This window comes from Nuphar pumila, chromosome 4, assembly GCF_984573655.1.
Source record: "Nuphar pumila chromosome 4, dmNupPumi1.hap1.1, whole genome shotgun sequence".
NCBI lineage: Eukaryota > Viridiplantae > Streptophyta > Magnoliopsida > Nymphaeales > Nymphaeaceae > Nuphar > Nuphar pumila.
In genome coordinates, this window is record NC_143252.1 from 105,732,359 (window position 1) to 105,750,525 (window position 18,167).

Sequence of the window (18,167 nt, forward strand, 5' to 3'; positions counted from 1 at the left end):
AAATCGTATATCATAGAAGACCAAGAAACAAATTACACTTTCTAGATCTTCACTTGAAGCTAAGTACATGGCCTTAGCCACAACCACTATTGAAGTTGTTTAAACAACAACAACAACAACAACAACTATGCCTTCATCCCAAAACAATTGGGGTCAGCGATATGAACCAAAAAAGAAATTCATTTTGGGTCTTCCACATGAATCCTTTTCCTCCAATCATTTCTATCCAATGCCATGTCCTCGGTGAGGTTCAAAGCATTCATATCCTTTCCTATCATCTCCATCCAAGTCTTCCTAGGCCTACCCCGACCTCTTTTAACTAATATATTTTCCCATTTCTTCAACCTTCTAACTGGAGCATCATTAGGCCTTCGCCGAATATGTCCAAACCACCGTAAACGATTCCCTCGCATCTTATTTTCAATGGGTGCAACACCTACCTTCTTACGTATCTCCTCGTTCCGAATCTTATCTTTTATTGTATTTCCACACATCCATCTAAGCATCCGCATCTCAGCTACACTCATTTTTTGAATATGATGTCTCTTGGCAGCCCAACATTCCGTACCATATAGTAAAGCAGGTCTAATAGCCGTCCTATAAAACTTTCCCTTCAACCGCAATGGCATTCTACGATCGCACAACACTCCAGTTGCACTTTTCCATTTCATCCACCCAACCTTTATCCTATGATTTACATCTCCATCAATTTCTCCATACTTTTGAATGATGGATCGCAAATATTTGAAATAATCATTCACCGGTATTTCTTGCTCACCAAGCTTCACTACACTCCCATCACTACTTTGTTTCCTACTAAACCGATATTCCATATATTCAGTCTTACTCTTACTCAACTTAAAACATCTAGCTTCCAATGTCTGTCTCCATAATTCTAACTTAGCATTAACCCCAGCTCTAGACTCATCAATCAAAACAATATCATCAGCAAACAACATACACCACGGTACATTTTCTTGAATTGATCTCGTAAGCTCATCCATCACTATCGCAAATAGGAAAGGACTTAAAGCAGATCCTTGATGTAACCCAACCGTTATCGGAAAATTGGTTGTCACCCCTCCACAAGTGCGGACATTGGTTACTACTCCTTCATACATATCTTTAATTATACTAATGTACTTGAGAGAAACACATTTCTTCATCATTGTCCACCAGAGAACGTCCCTAGGTACTCTATCGTATGCCTTCTCTAAATCAATAAAAACCATATGCAAATCTTTGTTCCTCTCTCTATATCTTTCAATAAGTTGTCTAAGAAGATGTATAACTTCCATAGTTGATCTTCTAGGCATAAAACCAAATTGATGCTCTGATATCATGACAACCTTCCTCAACCTAGACTCAATCACCCTCTCCCAAAGTTTCATAGTATGACTCATGAGTTTTATACCACGATAGTTTGTGCAATCTTGTATATCACCCTTATTCTTATATAAAGGCACCAAAGTACTCTTCCTCCACTCATTAGGCATCTTATTTGTTCGCCAAATCAAGTTAAAAAGATTTGTCAACCATTCTAAACCTTTCTCTCCCAAGCATTTCCAAGCCTCGACAGGTATACCATCTGGGCCAACTGCCCTTCTTGATTTCATTTTCTTCAAAGCCTCTGCAATTTCTTTCTTTTAAATCTTGCGCATGAAGTCACGATTTATCTCATGAAAAGGAATGGAGAAGTCTCCAAGATCTTGAGCATGACTATCATTAAATAGCTTATCAAAATAATCTTTCCATCTCTCCTTAATCTCCTCATCTTTGACTAAAACCCTTTGCGTTTCATCTTTGATACATCTAACCATACCCAAATCCCTCGATTTCCTATCTCTCATCTTTGCAAGCCTATAAATATCCTTCTCGCCTTCTTTGGTATCCAACTTGTCATAAACCTCCTTATATACCTTAGCCCTCGCGTTTCAAACTACTTTTTTAGCTTCCTTCTTTGCTATCATATACTTCTCCAAATTCTCATTATCACGACTCTTAAATTTCTATAACACTCTCTTTTAACCTTAATAGCTAATTTGACATCCTCGTTCCACCATGATGTATCCTTACTTAGTGGTGCACCGCCTTTAGACTCACCTAATACCTCCTTATCCATTTTTCTCATGTCACCCGCTATCTTATTCCACATTGATTCTGAATCCTCCTCGAGACACCAATCAACTTCCTTAACTACCTGCTCTACAAACATTCCTTGTTTAGCTCCTTTCAATGCCCACCACTTAATTCTAGGATCTATCCTATGTCTATCCTTTTTGCGACATTGTCTAATTCTAAGATCTAAAATTAATGTGTAGCTACACTTTCTCCTGGTATAACCTTACAATCGATGCAACAACCCCTATCTCTTTTTCTAAGTAGGAAAAAATCTATCTGACTCGTATTAACCCCACTTTTAAATGTTACTAAGTGAGACTCCCTCTTCCTAAACCAAGTGTTTGCTAAGATCATATCATAGGACAAACCAAAATCTAAAATCCTTTCTCCACTTTCGTTTCTTTCTCCTATACTATAGCCTCCATGGATACTCTCAAAACCATCCCTACTAATGCCTACATGCCCATTAAGGTCACCGCCGATAAAAAGTCTTTCTCCATAAGATATCCCTTGTACTACTCCATCTAAATCTTCCCAAAATTGACGCTTAATGGAATCATCTAAACCTACTTGAGGAGCATAAAAACTAATAATATTAATAATATTTGTACCTAATACTAATTTAATAAGTAAAATCCTATCACCCTTCCTACGGACCTCAACTACATTATCTATAAACTCACGACTCATAACAATCCCTACTCCATTCCTATTCATATTTATTCTTGTATACCAAATCTTATATCCCCAAGGTTCTATCACTTTTGCTTTCTCACCTACCCATTCGGTCTCTTGTAGACATAAAATATCAATCTTTCTCCTACACATAACATCTACTAACTCTACCAACTTACCAGTTAAAGACCCTATGTTCCAAGTGGCTAACCTAATTTTATGGTCTTGGACTAACTTCTTTACCCCCACCCGTCCAACAAAGTGAGAGAACCCTTGCCTATTTGACACCACACCCGGGCGCCGGTGTGACGCATCGCTTCTGGGCGACAACCTAGCAACCCTTGCCTATTTATCACTGCCTCTGGGCCTAGAGAGTACATCGCATCGCTCACTAGGGAACGCCCCAACGAAATTCTCATATTGGTTCATTTTTATAGGGTATGACTAAGTTTTTATGCTGGCTGTCACAGACCTACCGCAACCCTCCTCCTTTATCCAGGCTTGGGACCGGCAATGTATAACTAAACAGTTATACACAGGCGGAGTGTTATAACCATTGAAGTTGTTTAACTTACATATTTACTTCATGACTTAGGATTTTCACATACTCAGCCAATTGATTTATATTGTGATAATCAATCTTGCAAATTCATTTTTTTACGAGCGAACCAAGCATATCGAGATTGATTGTTATTTTATAAAAGAAAAGTTGCATCAAGGGTTAATCCTCACTAAGTTCATTCTCAACAAACTTTAGAGAGTAAATGTATCCACCAAGGCTCTTGGTAAAAAACAATTAAAATTCCTTATTGGCAAGATGGGCATAATCAATCCACATGCATTAGCTTAAGGGGAGTGTTAGAATAAAATTTGAATTTTGAATGTTAGTTAAATAATAGCTAAGGGCAGAGTTGGATATGCACATCAAGTTTCAAGAAAAATGATGAGATACCTCCATACAGTGAAAGGTGAGATTGAATTAAGAAAAACGAGGACATACTCACCCATTCTTTGTATTTTGAATTCAATTTTATCTTGTTGTTGGAAAGTTACCTTAGTAGAAAAGATAAATATATAAGTTTGTTTTTGTCAGGGGCTTACTTTTTTAATAAGTCAGTGTGACGTGACGGTCCTTCCTTACCGCCACAAGTTTTTCTATCACTATCACGGGTATAGAATGCTTCACAAACCCACAACGCGTCAAGCTGCCCAGTCTAACGGCCAAAGGCCGCATACAAACACTTTTTCATGTGCTGAATCATTTTTATTGGCCCTGCGCACCACCCCATGCGCAACTGCCTAGCAAAAGCTGATCAAACACAATTTCAAATGTGCATTCCATGTAGTCCATGCCGCTTAGTGCATAGCCATCCTATACCAGCTATAAGAGGCACAAACTTTGCCTTAGCTTTGCGTGTCATGAAGCGTATTGTAGTTCCATGTGCATGACATAGCAAAACCTCACCATTGAAGGAACAAGACCTTGCGGCCCCTAATTCGAAAACCACTTGATGATTGAACATCATAGCGAAGAGCACCACAAAAAACTCATTCGTCGGTGCTTAGGCATTCACTCGCCTAGCCCCGAGTCACCATACTCGGTTGGAATCACCTAATGTGATCTTTGGAGAAATTAACCCTAACCCACATGCACCTCTGTGCGTCCAACCGCTATGCGTGGGACAATCTTGCAAGTCGAAAGGTCCTTAACCAAATCTCCAAATACAATATCCTTTGATCCACTAGCACTGTTTAACCGAACAAAGCTTCACGTCTGTGCCGCCACACAACAATGCACTAACGATGATACAGACGCCTATCACATACCGTGCTACCATCGCACATCACCGATCAAGCAAACATGCATTCCTACACTCGATGCATTTTCCACTCAGTAGAGCTCTGCACTACGCATATCCTATTTCGAAAGATCGGCTTGAGATAATTTTATTATTGTAAATTAATCAAGTGAAAGAAATCTCGTTTTCCTGTCCATCACTCTCTCTACTTAACATTTATTGATTACAAATAAAAAAATGTCCTCATGTCCTTTTTTTCAAAAGTTTTTGAACTTAGGTGTCAAATACACATAACTAGGGTTGTCAAAAGGTCGAATCTGGTTCAGACCCAAGTGAGTCCAAACCTGGATTTGACTTTGAGGTGCATGTATAGGGTTCATACTGGGGTCCAATTTGTTCTACCACAAAAAACTCTATACCCGAGTCCTATAAATATTACATGAACCAGAAACAACACTTTTTAATCTTTTTAATATTGAAAAAATATGGGTCTTAATCAGAACTCGAGTTGGACCCAGGTTTGGTATGAAATTCCACAATCCATACGTGTTTCCATATACTAATCCGAGCCTTTGGATCTGACTTGGTTTCTAATCGGGCCTTTTTTATTACCAAACCTTGAGGCAAACCTGACTCATTGACAGACACGTAGTGTTGGGCAGTGCCCATATCATTGTCACGCAACATTAAACCTAGGTCTAGTAATCATGCAGCACTAGGTTAGGGTTCAAGTTTGAGCTTGTTAGCTAATTGTGTTGGATCAACAAGATTCGAGTTTTATATAGTCATGCAGATTTTCAACCAACCTAAATCCAAATTAAAAACTTTTAATCTTATTCTTCCTCTGTTTTATTATTCGCTTAGTCCATGATCGAGTGACGTAATCAACTCCTCTCTTCCCAGAAAATGACTGCATGATCAAGAATTGCATTAGAAAGAAAAGGCCTACGAGTTCTGTTTCCACGTGTAGATTTTTAACACTTGGCTCTATCTAATTCGATACTTGATTTTAGGATGTCTTATGTAATCACACCCTCGTAGCAAAGTTTTTCATTGTCATTTTGTTTATAAATAAGGGCGATACAGTAATTTGATGCAGGATCTGAAATCTCTCCCGCGCGGGCGCAAGAAAAAAAAATATAAATAAACAAAAATAAGGAACTCCCTCCCCCCGAAACGATCTCAATGGCGATGCACCGCACGTGCTGGCCATCCTTCGCCGCACGTGCTGTCCCCTCGTCTGCGACTCTCGCATCCATTAATGGCCTCCGAAACCGTCCCTCTTCGTCCCGCCGGGAGCAGCGCGTGACGGTAAGCCCTCTGTTGCCTCCGCTCGCTTTTCCCCCGCCCATTCTAAGGTTTTGATCGGGAAATTCGAGTTGATCGTGATTCCTAGATTTTTTCTTTGATTCTTGGCCGGTCTGATGCTTAATTTTGGTTTTTGATGATTTTTTCTGGTTTTAGCGCATCCGGATAGCGGTTTCGTAGATTTTCCGTTGATTTCTTTTAAATTTAGGGTTGGATTCAGGAAATTCTTGCATTTTGGATGGTTTGGCTAGTTGAATTATGCGTTCTCATGCGTAATTCGTTCTTTTTAGCGTTTCTTAGCTATTTGACTACTCGTTAGTCCTTACAGACTGAGCTCTTATGATTAATTCATTCTTTCTAGGGTTTTTTTGTTGTTTGACCGCTTGTTGATGCTTACGGAATGAGCTAATCTCGTCTGGTTTAAATGATGTTTTGGATTTTCTGATGCAGTTCTTAAATTTCTCAATGATTCTTTGATATGCAATTCCGCTAGAATGTGTGTCTTGTTTGACTAGGTATCGAAGTTATAATTCCAGAAAACTGCATAAGTGTGATAGTTCTGGAAAACTGCACAAGTTTACATCATTGCTTGTAAGGAGATATCTCTCGGAGTTGTTGTTTCTTTCCTAAGTTTTTGAATCATTATTCTTTCTCAGTTTCACTACTTGTGGACTGATGGAGTAGTGCTCTGTGTTGAATCTTTTGGGTTGTAGAATTCTAAATTTTGTTACACTAAAGCGTTTTATGGATCTTGATCTGTTATTTGAGGAAAATACATTCCGAGAGTTTGCCTCTAATCGACTTGAGAAGTGCTGCTTAACACTGGATAATTTAAAGTGGTTTTGGTTTACTAAAGATGAGGTACCCTGTAAGACTTAAAGTAATTTTAGAGTGAGAGAAATAAGTTCTGCTATTGATGGAAGAGTCAACCACATAATATGCTGTGGCACTGAAAACTTTTGTATAAAATGTGTGCTTGTCTATTACATGAATTTGCTGCTTTCTAACGCTGACAGCTTTTTCTTACACATTTTGAATAGGATCAGAGTACAGATAAGTTACAACTACTTTTAATTTCTTCTTTAATAACTACATAATTGCTGATCAGCTTATACTGCAAAATGACGTCCAAACTATCACTCTTTGTATACTGAAGTGCAGTTATGAGTTTTGTTTCGTTAGTTTGGCAGAATGCTTTTCTTGGAATGCACTTTCATTCCAAGAGATGGGGTGTACTACTTCCAGATATACAGCTGGAAAGAAGAAATGCATGCCTATACATGAAATTGTGGTCTTTGCACCATCAATTAGAGTTCCAAAAGAAATTGATCTTAGAAGGCCACTTAGAGGGTCCTTGTCTGAAGACCTTGTTCAGAGATTGGCATCCCTTCGACATAAGGTTGTCTCATTCGCAGAGAGATGGAGTCTCAACCATTCAATGCCTGTGATTGATATGCCCACTCAAGATGGCCAGTTTTATTTTTCCCTTTTGATTGAATACATATCCAGTCTTGGTTCACTTGCATTGCCTCTCTCCTCTGGTACTTGAGGACCACCACATCAATAATGTCAAGATAGTTTATAGATGGTTATACTGGATGTTGCTGAACAATGTTTTGCCAGTATTTTCCCAAAGTCCTCTTGTCTTACCTTGTCTAAACAGATGCATTTTCTATTCCTAACCTTCGGGATGCTCTTGAAGAATACTTGACTATATTGGTGGGCTTAACTAAAAAGGGTATGAACCCAAGTTTTCCTTGTTCCAATAAATTTTTGAATTCCCTCTTGGCTTCATTAATTAAAATAAAATTCACTTTGTTGTGTGCTTCATCAATGGATTAAATGAGAGAATTCATATATATTATATTATTATCTGTTCATATCAGATGAGTGAACTTATTGTTTTGCTGCTAAACTTAGATGCATTTGAGAAAGTATTTGTTTTCTGATCGCTTATGGGTTGACAAACCTTCATAATGGATATCATGCTGAGTGTTTGAAACCAACATGAGCCTCTTAGAGATGCCTGCGAATTCATTATGATCTTGAAGTTGAAGTGAGATGCACTAACATTCATATACAGATGAATTTGAAAATGCATACATGTATGATGCATTGGAAGTTTGAAACCCATTTACGTGTTTTATTCATGATTAATGTCAGAATGAGCTTCTTTAACATTTTCTTGGTCGAGTACCTATTACAAAATGAAAACAGAAACTAAAGAACCAATACTGTAATTTGTTATTTCTACCATATTGCAGACCTATGTCACATGGGTGCGGGTGCGGGGGTGTGGAAAAAATAAAAAAAATTATATATATATATATATATATATATATATAATCCAAAAGTTGGACATAAATGACCCTGACCGCATCGGGTGCGGGTGCGGCACCTAGTTGCCGAGTCCCTGTGACAGTTGCAGACGTATTTACCTATGCTCTTGTTTTACTACCATTAGTGCACACACCATTGAACCTCATTCATCTGTCAAAGAGCTTGGATATGTGAATCTGATAAAGGGTCCATCACTGATTAAACACTTATTGGACAGAAAATCCAAGGATGACTAGGATAGCCAAAGTCCCTGAGTAGGAATATCATTAATGCATTTCAGTTACAAACATACTACACAAGTACGAATTCTCTGAAGTTTGATTTTCTCTTTTCTGATCAACACAATTTGATTGGGTTCGATCTGCTAGCTGAATAATTTTCCTTTCTTTCTTTTAATGCTAGCTGAAAAATGCTCCACAGGATCTATTCTTTGTGCCAAGATCATGAGTTATATCTTACTATTCATAAATTGAAAAGTGTTTCTCCAGATTACCATCTTGAAGACATGGTGGAGTTTAATTGGGAAAGTCTAGAAGACTGCGGAATGGTAATTAAAACCTGAGATTTTAATCACTGCTTGACAAAATATTTTTCCTTTAATTGTTCGCTATCTTCCTTTATTGTCTTTAAGTTCATCTCTTGACATTTCTTGTCGGATTGGCATGCATTTCTCTTGTTGATATCTTTGCTTTCATATGTGAAGGAACTGCCTGTAGCAAATTCCTGGTATGAGTTACTTTCAGTTCTACGCATGATGGCAATGTTATCATTGTCAGAGGCAAACTTGCTGCGTATTCCAAAAGATCCCAGTGATGAATATGAAAAGAGTGTATCAGAAGGTGTGTCTTGCCACCTTTACAAGGATGTGTGTGTAGGCTACCCTCGAGTGCATTGTACCCTCTAGTAGAAACTGCCCCTTCATTCACATTATCTTAATTCTTTTGTGAATCAATCCCTATGGATATGATCTATATGGTTCGTTTTGTCAAAAACATATTTTAGACCGTCTAGTCAAGTTGTATAAGCATATTGTCTTAAGGCTACAAAATTCAATGGTCTGCAATGGGTCAAAGTTTCACTATTAAGAAAATCATATTTTTACATCTAAACCACCTGATCCAAAGTGCATTTCCTAATAAATGAAACATGTGGAACACATTTGTGGGGTCAAATTGGCCAAACAAAGATCACACCCATGAGATTCAGCTAGGGAGTACTTTACTCTAGAGTGTAGCCAATGTTTTCCCTACACACACACAGTTTGGGTTGGGTTTTAACTGTTAACTGAGTACTTAAATTGAAGCATTTGTCCAGATTGCATGAAGACAGCTATTGAGCTCTTGCTGAAGGCAGCAGGATATGTAAAATACTGTGTTCATCATACATTGGTTAACTTGCCACCTGATGTCAAGTATGTCTACACGATCGCATAATGAAATTTTAATTTGTTTTCCTTTGCAACTTAAATTGAATTGTTTATTGTTGCTTGCATCTCTAATATAATTTCTTTGCATTTTTATTGAATGAATCCTCAACATCTATTTCATAGAAGAAAGCTTCCTAAAGACTTGCAAGAGACCATGTTGGAGGCTATTTCTCACCAAGCACTGGGCCAGGTGCTTTCAGCTTATACATCATCTTCAAGTATTTAGCTTACACATATGCTTTTGTTTTGAGATTCTAATCATATTTGAAGCAAAGTCCTTCAAACATAAGCATGAACAAATTTTTAAAAAAGAAAAAGCCCGACTTATCACCTTTGTCACAGGGACTCGGCCAACTGGGTGCCGCACCTGCGTCGACGCGTGTGCGTGTGCGGCACCCGGTGCGGTCAACCTGACCCTGGGTGCGGTCAACACACCCAGGGTCATTTATGTCCAACTTTTGGACTTTATATATATATATATATATATATATATATATATATATATATATATTGCCGCACCCCCGCACCCAAGTTTTTTGAAAGTGACGCACCCTTGCACCCGCACCCACACCCATGTGACATAGCTTATCACCTATTATGCACAACCACCTAACTTTTCTGTTATTACGAATCAAGAAATTTCTGTTGTATATGTGAAAAAACTTAAGAAATGACATGCAGTTCAATGCAATAATGGATAGGTTGTTATACTTGACCATGTGGTGGTGTTAGGCACTTTATCTAGGAATATGTAGTTTGAAGCTCAGAGATAAGTAGATTGGAGACTTGTACAATGCTAATTCTCTTCTTACTGCCATCAGGCTCCATGAACAGGTCTCTTTTACTTTCACAATGTTAAGATATTGTAAATTGACAGCTGCTATTATAGATTCCCATGATTAATGTTATGGTGCTTACATCTCTTTCTCTCTCTCTCTCTCTCTCTCTCTCGTCAATGTGTGAATATGCAGTCATGGATAGAGAGAATGTGAAGGAAAGAGACTACAGATTGCTAGTTTCCAACCATTATGATCATGCTGTCGATTGCAGGCAATAGAGATTCAGCTTGGATTGGCTGTTGAAAGTGAAAATGCTACACCATCTGTAAAGAGGAGGCTGGCATGTGAACAATTGACATACTTTGCTCAGGTTAATCTTTTATAAACATCTGTTCAAAAGAAACTCAAATTCCAGCTTTCCACTTATGTCTAATGTTTGAGTATTTTTTGAAAAATGCATCGTTTCAGTATTACATGGATTTTTCTTTTCTTTTAATCCTTGTCTTGATAGCATATTTTGTTTTTATTGTTCCTAATTAAACCAGTAATATTGGATTGTAGATATGCATATACATAATTTATGGCAAACTTCTCAGCAGAAGTTGATCAAAAGTGCAAGACTTGCCATCATGAATCTATGTTTTAAAATTCTTTATATTCACCTGGACTACAGTAAAGACAAAAGGAAACTCAGATCTACTGCAGATATATAGTTCAACTTCAGACTTCAGTTAATTTTGATGGTACCCTAAAATTGTTGTGTGTATTTTTTCTTTATTCTCTTCATGTAGGTAATTGGTTCCTTTATGGGTGATGCTTTGTTGATTGATAGATCCTTAGTTCAATCCAACGCATAGTCACCAATATCGGCAAATAGAAAATATTACGATATTTTGATTTTTTTTTTAAATTTAAGTTTGCATTTCCTATTTTTTTGTTTCTTTTATATTCTAAAACCTTTAAAACATGTTTCTTTATATTTTTGAAAGAAAAATAATACAAAACTTATTATTTTCTTAGTTTTTTTGTTATTTATATTTTTTTCAATTTTTAAACTTTCCCGAGATATACTATCGTGGTATAAAACTCATGAGTCATACTATGAAACTTTGGGAGAGGGTGATTGAGTCTAGGTTGAGGAAGATTGTCATGATATCGGAGAATCAATTTGGTTTTATGCCTGGAAGATCAACTATGGAAGCTATACATCTTCTTAGACAACTTATTGAGAGAAATAGAGAGAGGAACAAAGATTTGCATATGGTTTTTATTGATTTGGAGAAGGCTTACGATAGAGTACCTAGGGACGTTCTCTGGTGGACAATGATGAAGAAAGGTGTTTCTCTCAAGTACATTAGTATAATTAAAGATATGTATGAAGGAGTAGTAACCAATGTCCGCACTTGTGGAGGGGTGACAACCAATTTTCCTATAACGGTTGGATTACATCAAGGATCTGCTTTAAGCCCTTTCCTATTTGCTATAGTGATGGATGAGCTTACGAGATCAATTCAAGAAAATGTGCCGTGGTGTATGTTGTTTGCTGATGATATTGTTTTGATTGATGAGTCTAGAGCTGTAGTTAATGCTAAGTTAGAATTATGGAGACAAACATTGGAAGCAAGAGGTTTTAAGTTGAGTAAGAGTAAGACATAATACATGGAATGTCGTTTTAGTAAGCAACGAAGTAGTGATGGGAGTGTAGTGAAGCTTGGTGAGCACGAAATATCGGTGGATGATTCTTTCAAATATTTGGGATCTATCATTCAAAAGTATGGAGAAATTGATGGAGATGTAAATCATAGGATAAAGGTTGGGTGGATGAAATGGAAGAGTGCAACTGGAGTGTTGTGCGATCGTAGAATGCCATTACGGTTGAAGGGAAAGTTTTATAGGACGACTATTAGGCCCGCTTTACTATATAGTACGGAATGTTGGGCTGCCAAGAGACATCATATTCAAAAAATGAGTGTAGCTGAGATGCGTATGCTGAGATGGATGTGTGGAAATACAATAAAAGATAAGATTCGGAACGAGGAGATACGTAAGAAGGTAGGCGTTGCACCCATTGAAAATAAGATGAGAGAGAATCGTTTACGGTGGTTTGGACATATTCGACGAAGGCCTAATGATGCTCCAGTTAGAAGGATGGAGAAATGAGAAAATCTATTAGTTAAAAGAGGTCGGGGTAGGCCTAGGAAGACATGGATGGAGGTGATAAGAAAGGATATGAATGCTTTGAACCTCACCGAGGACATGGCATTGGATAGAAATGAATGGAGGAGAAGGATTCATGTGGAAGACCCATAATGATTTTCTTTGTTGGTTCATATCGCCGACCCCAATTGTTTTGGGATGAAGGCGTAGTTGTTGTTGTTGTTGTAAACTTTCCCGAGATATTCCCAAGATTTATCAACTTTTGAAAATCTCTCCGAGAAATATCCTCGCCGAGAAATTACCTTTAAGGATATAGGTGACTATGATCCAACCACATTCTACTTTCCTTGTATATGCTTCCTTCTACTCTCTCTCTCTTGCTACTGTATAAATTCGCAGCAGCTTAATTGTATTTAGTCATAAATATCCAGTAGACTAATTGGCATATCATGTGGGAAGATGTGTTTATAGGAATCAAACATGCTTGACAGTTGAAGAAACTGTAATGGTAATATCCATTGCATTATGTGAGATACCAGCCATTGCCTGTTCTCCCTAGTTGATGTTCATGTTTACGAAGCAATTGTTTCCATCTCTGAACTTCTTTCTATTCTAGTAATTACCCATCTTGTCTTTAGCAGGCTTACTTCTGTTTATCAGGTTATAGCGATAATGAAAAGCACTGAAGGAAACATCTTTTATTTATCAAATGGAAATATCTTGAAGCAAAGGTATGACCATAAATTACTATCATGGTCTGATACTTGACAAGGGTAATGCTGATATTGATCACATGAATGCGCTGAGTTGTCTGCTAGCTGCAGATGAACTACTCATAGATTTCATGAGGATATGTTTAAGTTTCTGCCTTGCAAGCCAAGCCTGTCACTAGGTTTGCTTTTACTTTGTTTATCATTTCAATTTCTGTTAAGGTTATTGTGTGGACATCATAGTGGTTAATCCTTTGTTTCATCGCTTATTTTGCAGGGTTCCTCCTGCTTGGGGTGCAGTGAAGCATTTACAACTGAAAATTCCAGAAACTCTTTAAAAAGTCCCAGATGTATGGCTACCTCCTTGATCTAGACAAGTTCCCTTTAAGGATCCACAGTTTGCAAAGAAAATCTGTTGACTTCTAACATAGATTAACTGTGTGCAAGTTGACCTGGCATCACGAGGTTGGTGATTGTTTGACGAAAATAGTTCTCTGAGCATTAAGGTTCATTTGTTATGATCATCCACTGTCCTCTCTGCCAACCAAGTCAGGTTTGCTGAAAATACTCAAACTGGCCAGAGTTTTTTCTGGGTCTCTTTGTTTATGCCAAACCTAGAGTTTTCTCAGACCTGATCCATTAACTGCCCAACTTTAACAACTTATCGTAGCCCAAACTTTGATGATTATGGTTCATATTATTAGTATAATATTCGCTGTAAGCAGCAGTTTGTTTGAAACCCATTTCATGATATGCAGGACCAGTCGAGAATTGCCTGAACTTCCTGAATTTCAGCTCTCTAAAGCCTGATGAATACGAACTGCCCACAACAGATCTCATGTGGCATAGTGAGAAATGCGAACTTCGAGCCCAAACACTGAAAGGGCACCTCAAGGATTCAGATGATGAGATGGAAACGGATTTACCAACAGAAGATATGTAATTCACACAAATTATTTTAGTGCAATGTGCTTTCGTAACCTATTGGTAGTTTTTCACTTTTTGCTTACGACTGCTCTGATCCTACATAACTTTATTCTTGAATCAATTAACAGGGGACATCCAAAAGCCTACTTTCTGAAGGAAAATTGATGGGTGCAATAACAGAACTAGATCCTTTGTTTCTCTTTTGGAAGTAGACATAACTAGATGCATGGTGATGAATAATTAGTCATGACAGACGAACTGCTGCCCTAGCTCAGCCTTTATGTTGCTATGCGGTGCATGGACCCCCATAATTCCAGTTGATGGCTGGCTAAATTTTTGACGCTTCTGTTGTTAAAAAGTGGAGAGAGAGAGAGAGAGAGAGAGAGAGAGAGAGAGAGAGGTCAACTTTGGTAGGTCCCTAACACGAGTGGGCTCCTAGGTGCCTAATACAAAGCGCGTCTGAGGTTGGAAAATGAGAGCCTAGGAAAAAGGAAAGCCTAAGGGCACGAGTGAAAGAGAAAAACTCTCATAGGAAAAGAAAGTTTTGCCTACGAGAGTTTTTGATATGAGAAGTTTTTCAAAAGAAAGTTTTTCGCTTGTTTGTGTAGCATGAGAAAAACAAAGTGGAAAAATATGAAAAAATGAGAGAGGAGGGTGGTGGTGACATGTGAGATGGATGATGGAGAGTGTAAAAATAAAATTTTTTGGTAGAAAACATTCCTCCACCTCTTTCCTGGAGAAATGTTTTCTATCAAAAAGTGTACTTTTTAGAAAAACTCTCTTAGCAAAAAAATCTCTCATTTGGAAGGGTCAGAAAATCTGTAGGGATTTTTTAATTTTGCATTGCCCTAAGAAAGGTGCCAAAAGAAACTTTAACCTTTCTTAGACAAAGCAAAGGCTACATTTGTTCCAGCCCGCCCCATGGAACACGGCTTTCACGTGAAACAGCACTCTGGTGTGAAAGCCTTTATCATGGGGGTGGGGTGCGACGCCCTTTCGCATGAAAAGTGGTGGGGCCGACATTAATTATTGATGCGGGCTCTGCTTTGATTTCATCTCCTGGGAGAGGTGAGAAGATCAGGTCCAATATGATTGCACAAATATTTGTGCATTAAGCACTTGATCACCCTTCATCTTGGGACAGGTGTGGGGACCCAAGACCTGATGGAGGGTGATGGGGGTCATTTTGCACCTGATCCGGACTCCTGGGAGAGAGGCCCTCCTTTCAAACGAAAGGGGGCTCAAGCAGAAGCCCCCATATGCAAGGTAGCCTTTGCCTTTTCTTTAGAGACTAAAATGTATAGAGAGTAAAAGAAGGTGATTCTCAAAATCTTCCTTCCAATGAGTAACTCTTAGTTATCATGTCGATATTGTAACAGTAGTTCCGTATTTCATGTTTAAAAGGAGGAAAACGAGCTTTTATGTCCATTTCCCTTGTCCCAACCTGATTCAAGCATTAGAAGCACACACAACGTGGTGTAGCAGCTTTAGAGAAAGTTAAAAAAAACACCAAGAAAAATAGAGAAGCATAAACAGGGGCCTTTAATCAGGGACAGGAGAGGAACTAAACGATCTTCCTCCTCGCCATCGTGCATTAAACGTGGCCCACATGCAATCAGTTGCATCTCTCTCTCTCTCTCAGACCCATGCATCAATATGCTAGAACATACTACATTATATAGTTAAGATAACAATTGCATCAATATATACTAATAGCAACTGTGCTATTAACTAATACTTTCTTTAAATACTACAAAAATTTGATCAATAAAATACAAAAATTTCATCCATATTATTGGCAATAATAAACCCATGAATGGGATGTGATCTTCTGGTCCTTCAAGAAAAAAAGGAAAGAAAATGTTGGTAGTGTGTATTCTAAATATGAATTGAAAGTTACATGACCTTAAAAACACGCCCTGTCTAATGGAGCTGGAATTGCTGAATACAGGGAACATGTGTACTGCCATTGGGGAAGAGGGAAAGAATGCTAATATGAATGCCTAGGGAACTTCATGGAGAAAGCCGTAAGCAGGAAGAAGACAAGGAATGCAGCATAGGAGCACGCCACAGAAACAGCACCTCTGGAGCAATAAGACCCCAAGTAATCGCAGACTGCCATCCATCCAGTATGCTGATTGCCATTCTTCGCAATATACCCGACTGCGGTCGCTGCCGAGCATCCGGAAATAAGCAAGGCCACCATTGTCTGCACAGAACAAGACGCAAATTCAAACTCAGTGTACTCATGTCTGAAAGAAAATGAAGCAAACGAGTGAAAAATCTTACCAGGTCTAAGAAAAATATGACAAAATGACTTCTGGTTTTGGAGCATGAAGGCTTCAGCATCAAGAAGACAGACAACACAGAGTACATGAAGGCGAACGAATTCACGGCGACGAAGAACCTGAGATGGAGTAGGAAATGTTAAGCTCAAGATCTTTCTTGCTCGAATCCATCAAAATTAAGTTGAATTTGTTGGTTGAAAGGTTGAGTTATGGCATTTCATCAGGGGAACTCGAATTCCAACCCCCACGATTTCCTAGGGAAACGAGTGTTGAAACAAACAGGTGATCATGGTGGCTGTGTACTTACTTGAAAGATTCAGAGTAGCTATATTTAGCCACAACAGGCATCCCAAAGACGTATGCGGTTTCCTTGTTTGCGACCATGATAATAACAGCAGCTAATGCAGCAGCTCCAGCCAGAAGTCTTAGCAAGATTTGATAGATGATGAAGTTCCTGGATGCTGAGTATTCCTCTGTTTGCATGATTTTAGCTTCTTCCACAGCCATGTTTGAACCAAGAAGCTCAGTTTTCAAAGAGAGAGAGAGAGAGAGATTGGTGAGAGTAGATGGGGATCTTTTTGGCTGATTTTATAGGGCATGAGAGGGTGTCTTTTGAGAGCATAGATAAGGGTGAAGGGTATGCCACCTAACTTACCAAATTAAGGACAGATGTTACCCTTGGAAAATATTTCCCTGCTTCTTTCACGATGGTAAATGCGTCCCTGGCGTTGTCTGGAATGATACAACTTATTCAACGTGTCCTTTACTCTGTCGTCAATACTTGGGCAAGGGCAACGTGTTCGTTTTCTTATGGATTCCTATATGCAATTACATAAAGGATCATGGTTTTTGGGATAGGCAGCATGATCTAGCGTCGTGGATTACATTGGAGGCAATTGTCATATGATGAGTACGGGTCTCATCATTTGATATAGGATGGGTTTCATCCCACATTCAATCTTAACCGTCAAACGACGGTTAGGATTGGTTTACATTTTTGCTTGGATGTAGACTGATCCTAGTCATTCAAATGCATCTGTTGGACGGCTGGGATGAACATAGGATCCGTTGTATCTTATATCAAAGGATGAGATCTTTTTGTCATAAGGTTGTAGAGAAAAACAATTGAGAATCTCTTTAGTAATTGTTCCTTTTTCATGATGATTTTCCATCATTTTTTCTATCCAGGGTAATTTGGGCATATGCACCTCTCGAGTGATGAAAGCATGCTAAATGAAACATGTTGAATAGATTTTTTAGGATTTTTTAATTTTTTTAAAAATTTTGACCTCATAGATGTGTTAGGCGTGGTCCATTTATTAGGAATTGACATTCAGATCATGCTTTTTTATTAAAAAAATGATATTTAGGGTCTCAAAATTTTATGAAGATTTTGGCCTGTTGAATTATTTAAATCTTATAAAAACCTACCTATGTATGTAATTGACCACTTCAAGAGCTGATCATCAGAAAATCAAGCATGTAGATCACATCTATACAATCAAAATTTAAATGAAAAACCCATTTAGCATGCTTTTATTACTACACCTCACATATGATAAATTTATGTTTAACTGTTATGTTTTAAATATTTAAGATAAGACGCCTAACCTTTTAACAAATTGCTCAGTCTGCAA

The 18,167-nt window shown here is 38.1% G+C and overlaps 1 protein-coding gene and 1 pseudogene across 1 annotated transcript; one reads left to right on the plus strand and one right to left on the minus strand.

The window, feature by feature from the left end:
* Positions 1–7,128: 7,128 nt before the first annotated feature.
* Positions 7,129–14,258, plus strand: LOC149840423 (uncharacterized; annotated as a pseudogene).
* A 1,902-nt stretch (positions 14,259–16,160) lies between these two features.
* LOC149840424 (CASP-like protein 1F1) lies at positions 16,161–17,016 on the minus strand. Its single transcript, XM_090004426.1, has 3 exons — positions 16,838–17,016; positions 16,532–16,649; positions 16,161–16,451 (listed from the first exon to the last, which is right to left on the minus strand). Exons 1-3 carry the CDS (start codon positions 17,011–17,013, stop codon positions 16,233–16,235), a joined length of 513 nt encoding a protein of 170 aa, XP_089860552.1. The 5' UTR covers positions 17,014–17,016; the 3' UTR covers positions 16,161–16,232.
* Between the last annotated feature and the right edge of the window lie 1,151 nt (positions 17,017–18,167).

What these genes read in the sequence shown, in the direction of transcription:
- LOC149840424 (XM_090004426.1), bottom strand. Translation starts at nt 17,013, where the DNA reads ATGCAAACAGAGGAATACTCAGCATCCAGGAACTTCATCATCTATCAA. An exon ending in AGCTACTCTGAATCTTTCAA is followed by an intron (nt 16,650 to 16,837) that starts GTAAGTACACAG and finishes ACTCCATCTCAG; the next exon opens with GTTCTTCGTCGCCGTGAATT. An exon ending in TCATATTTTTCTTAGACCTG is followed by an intron (nt 16,452 to 16,531) that starts GTAAGATTTTTC and finishes TGTTCTGTGCAG; the next exon opens with ACAATGGTGGCCTTGCTTAT.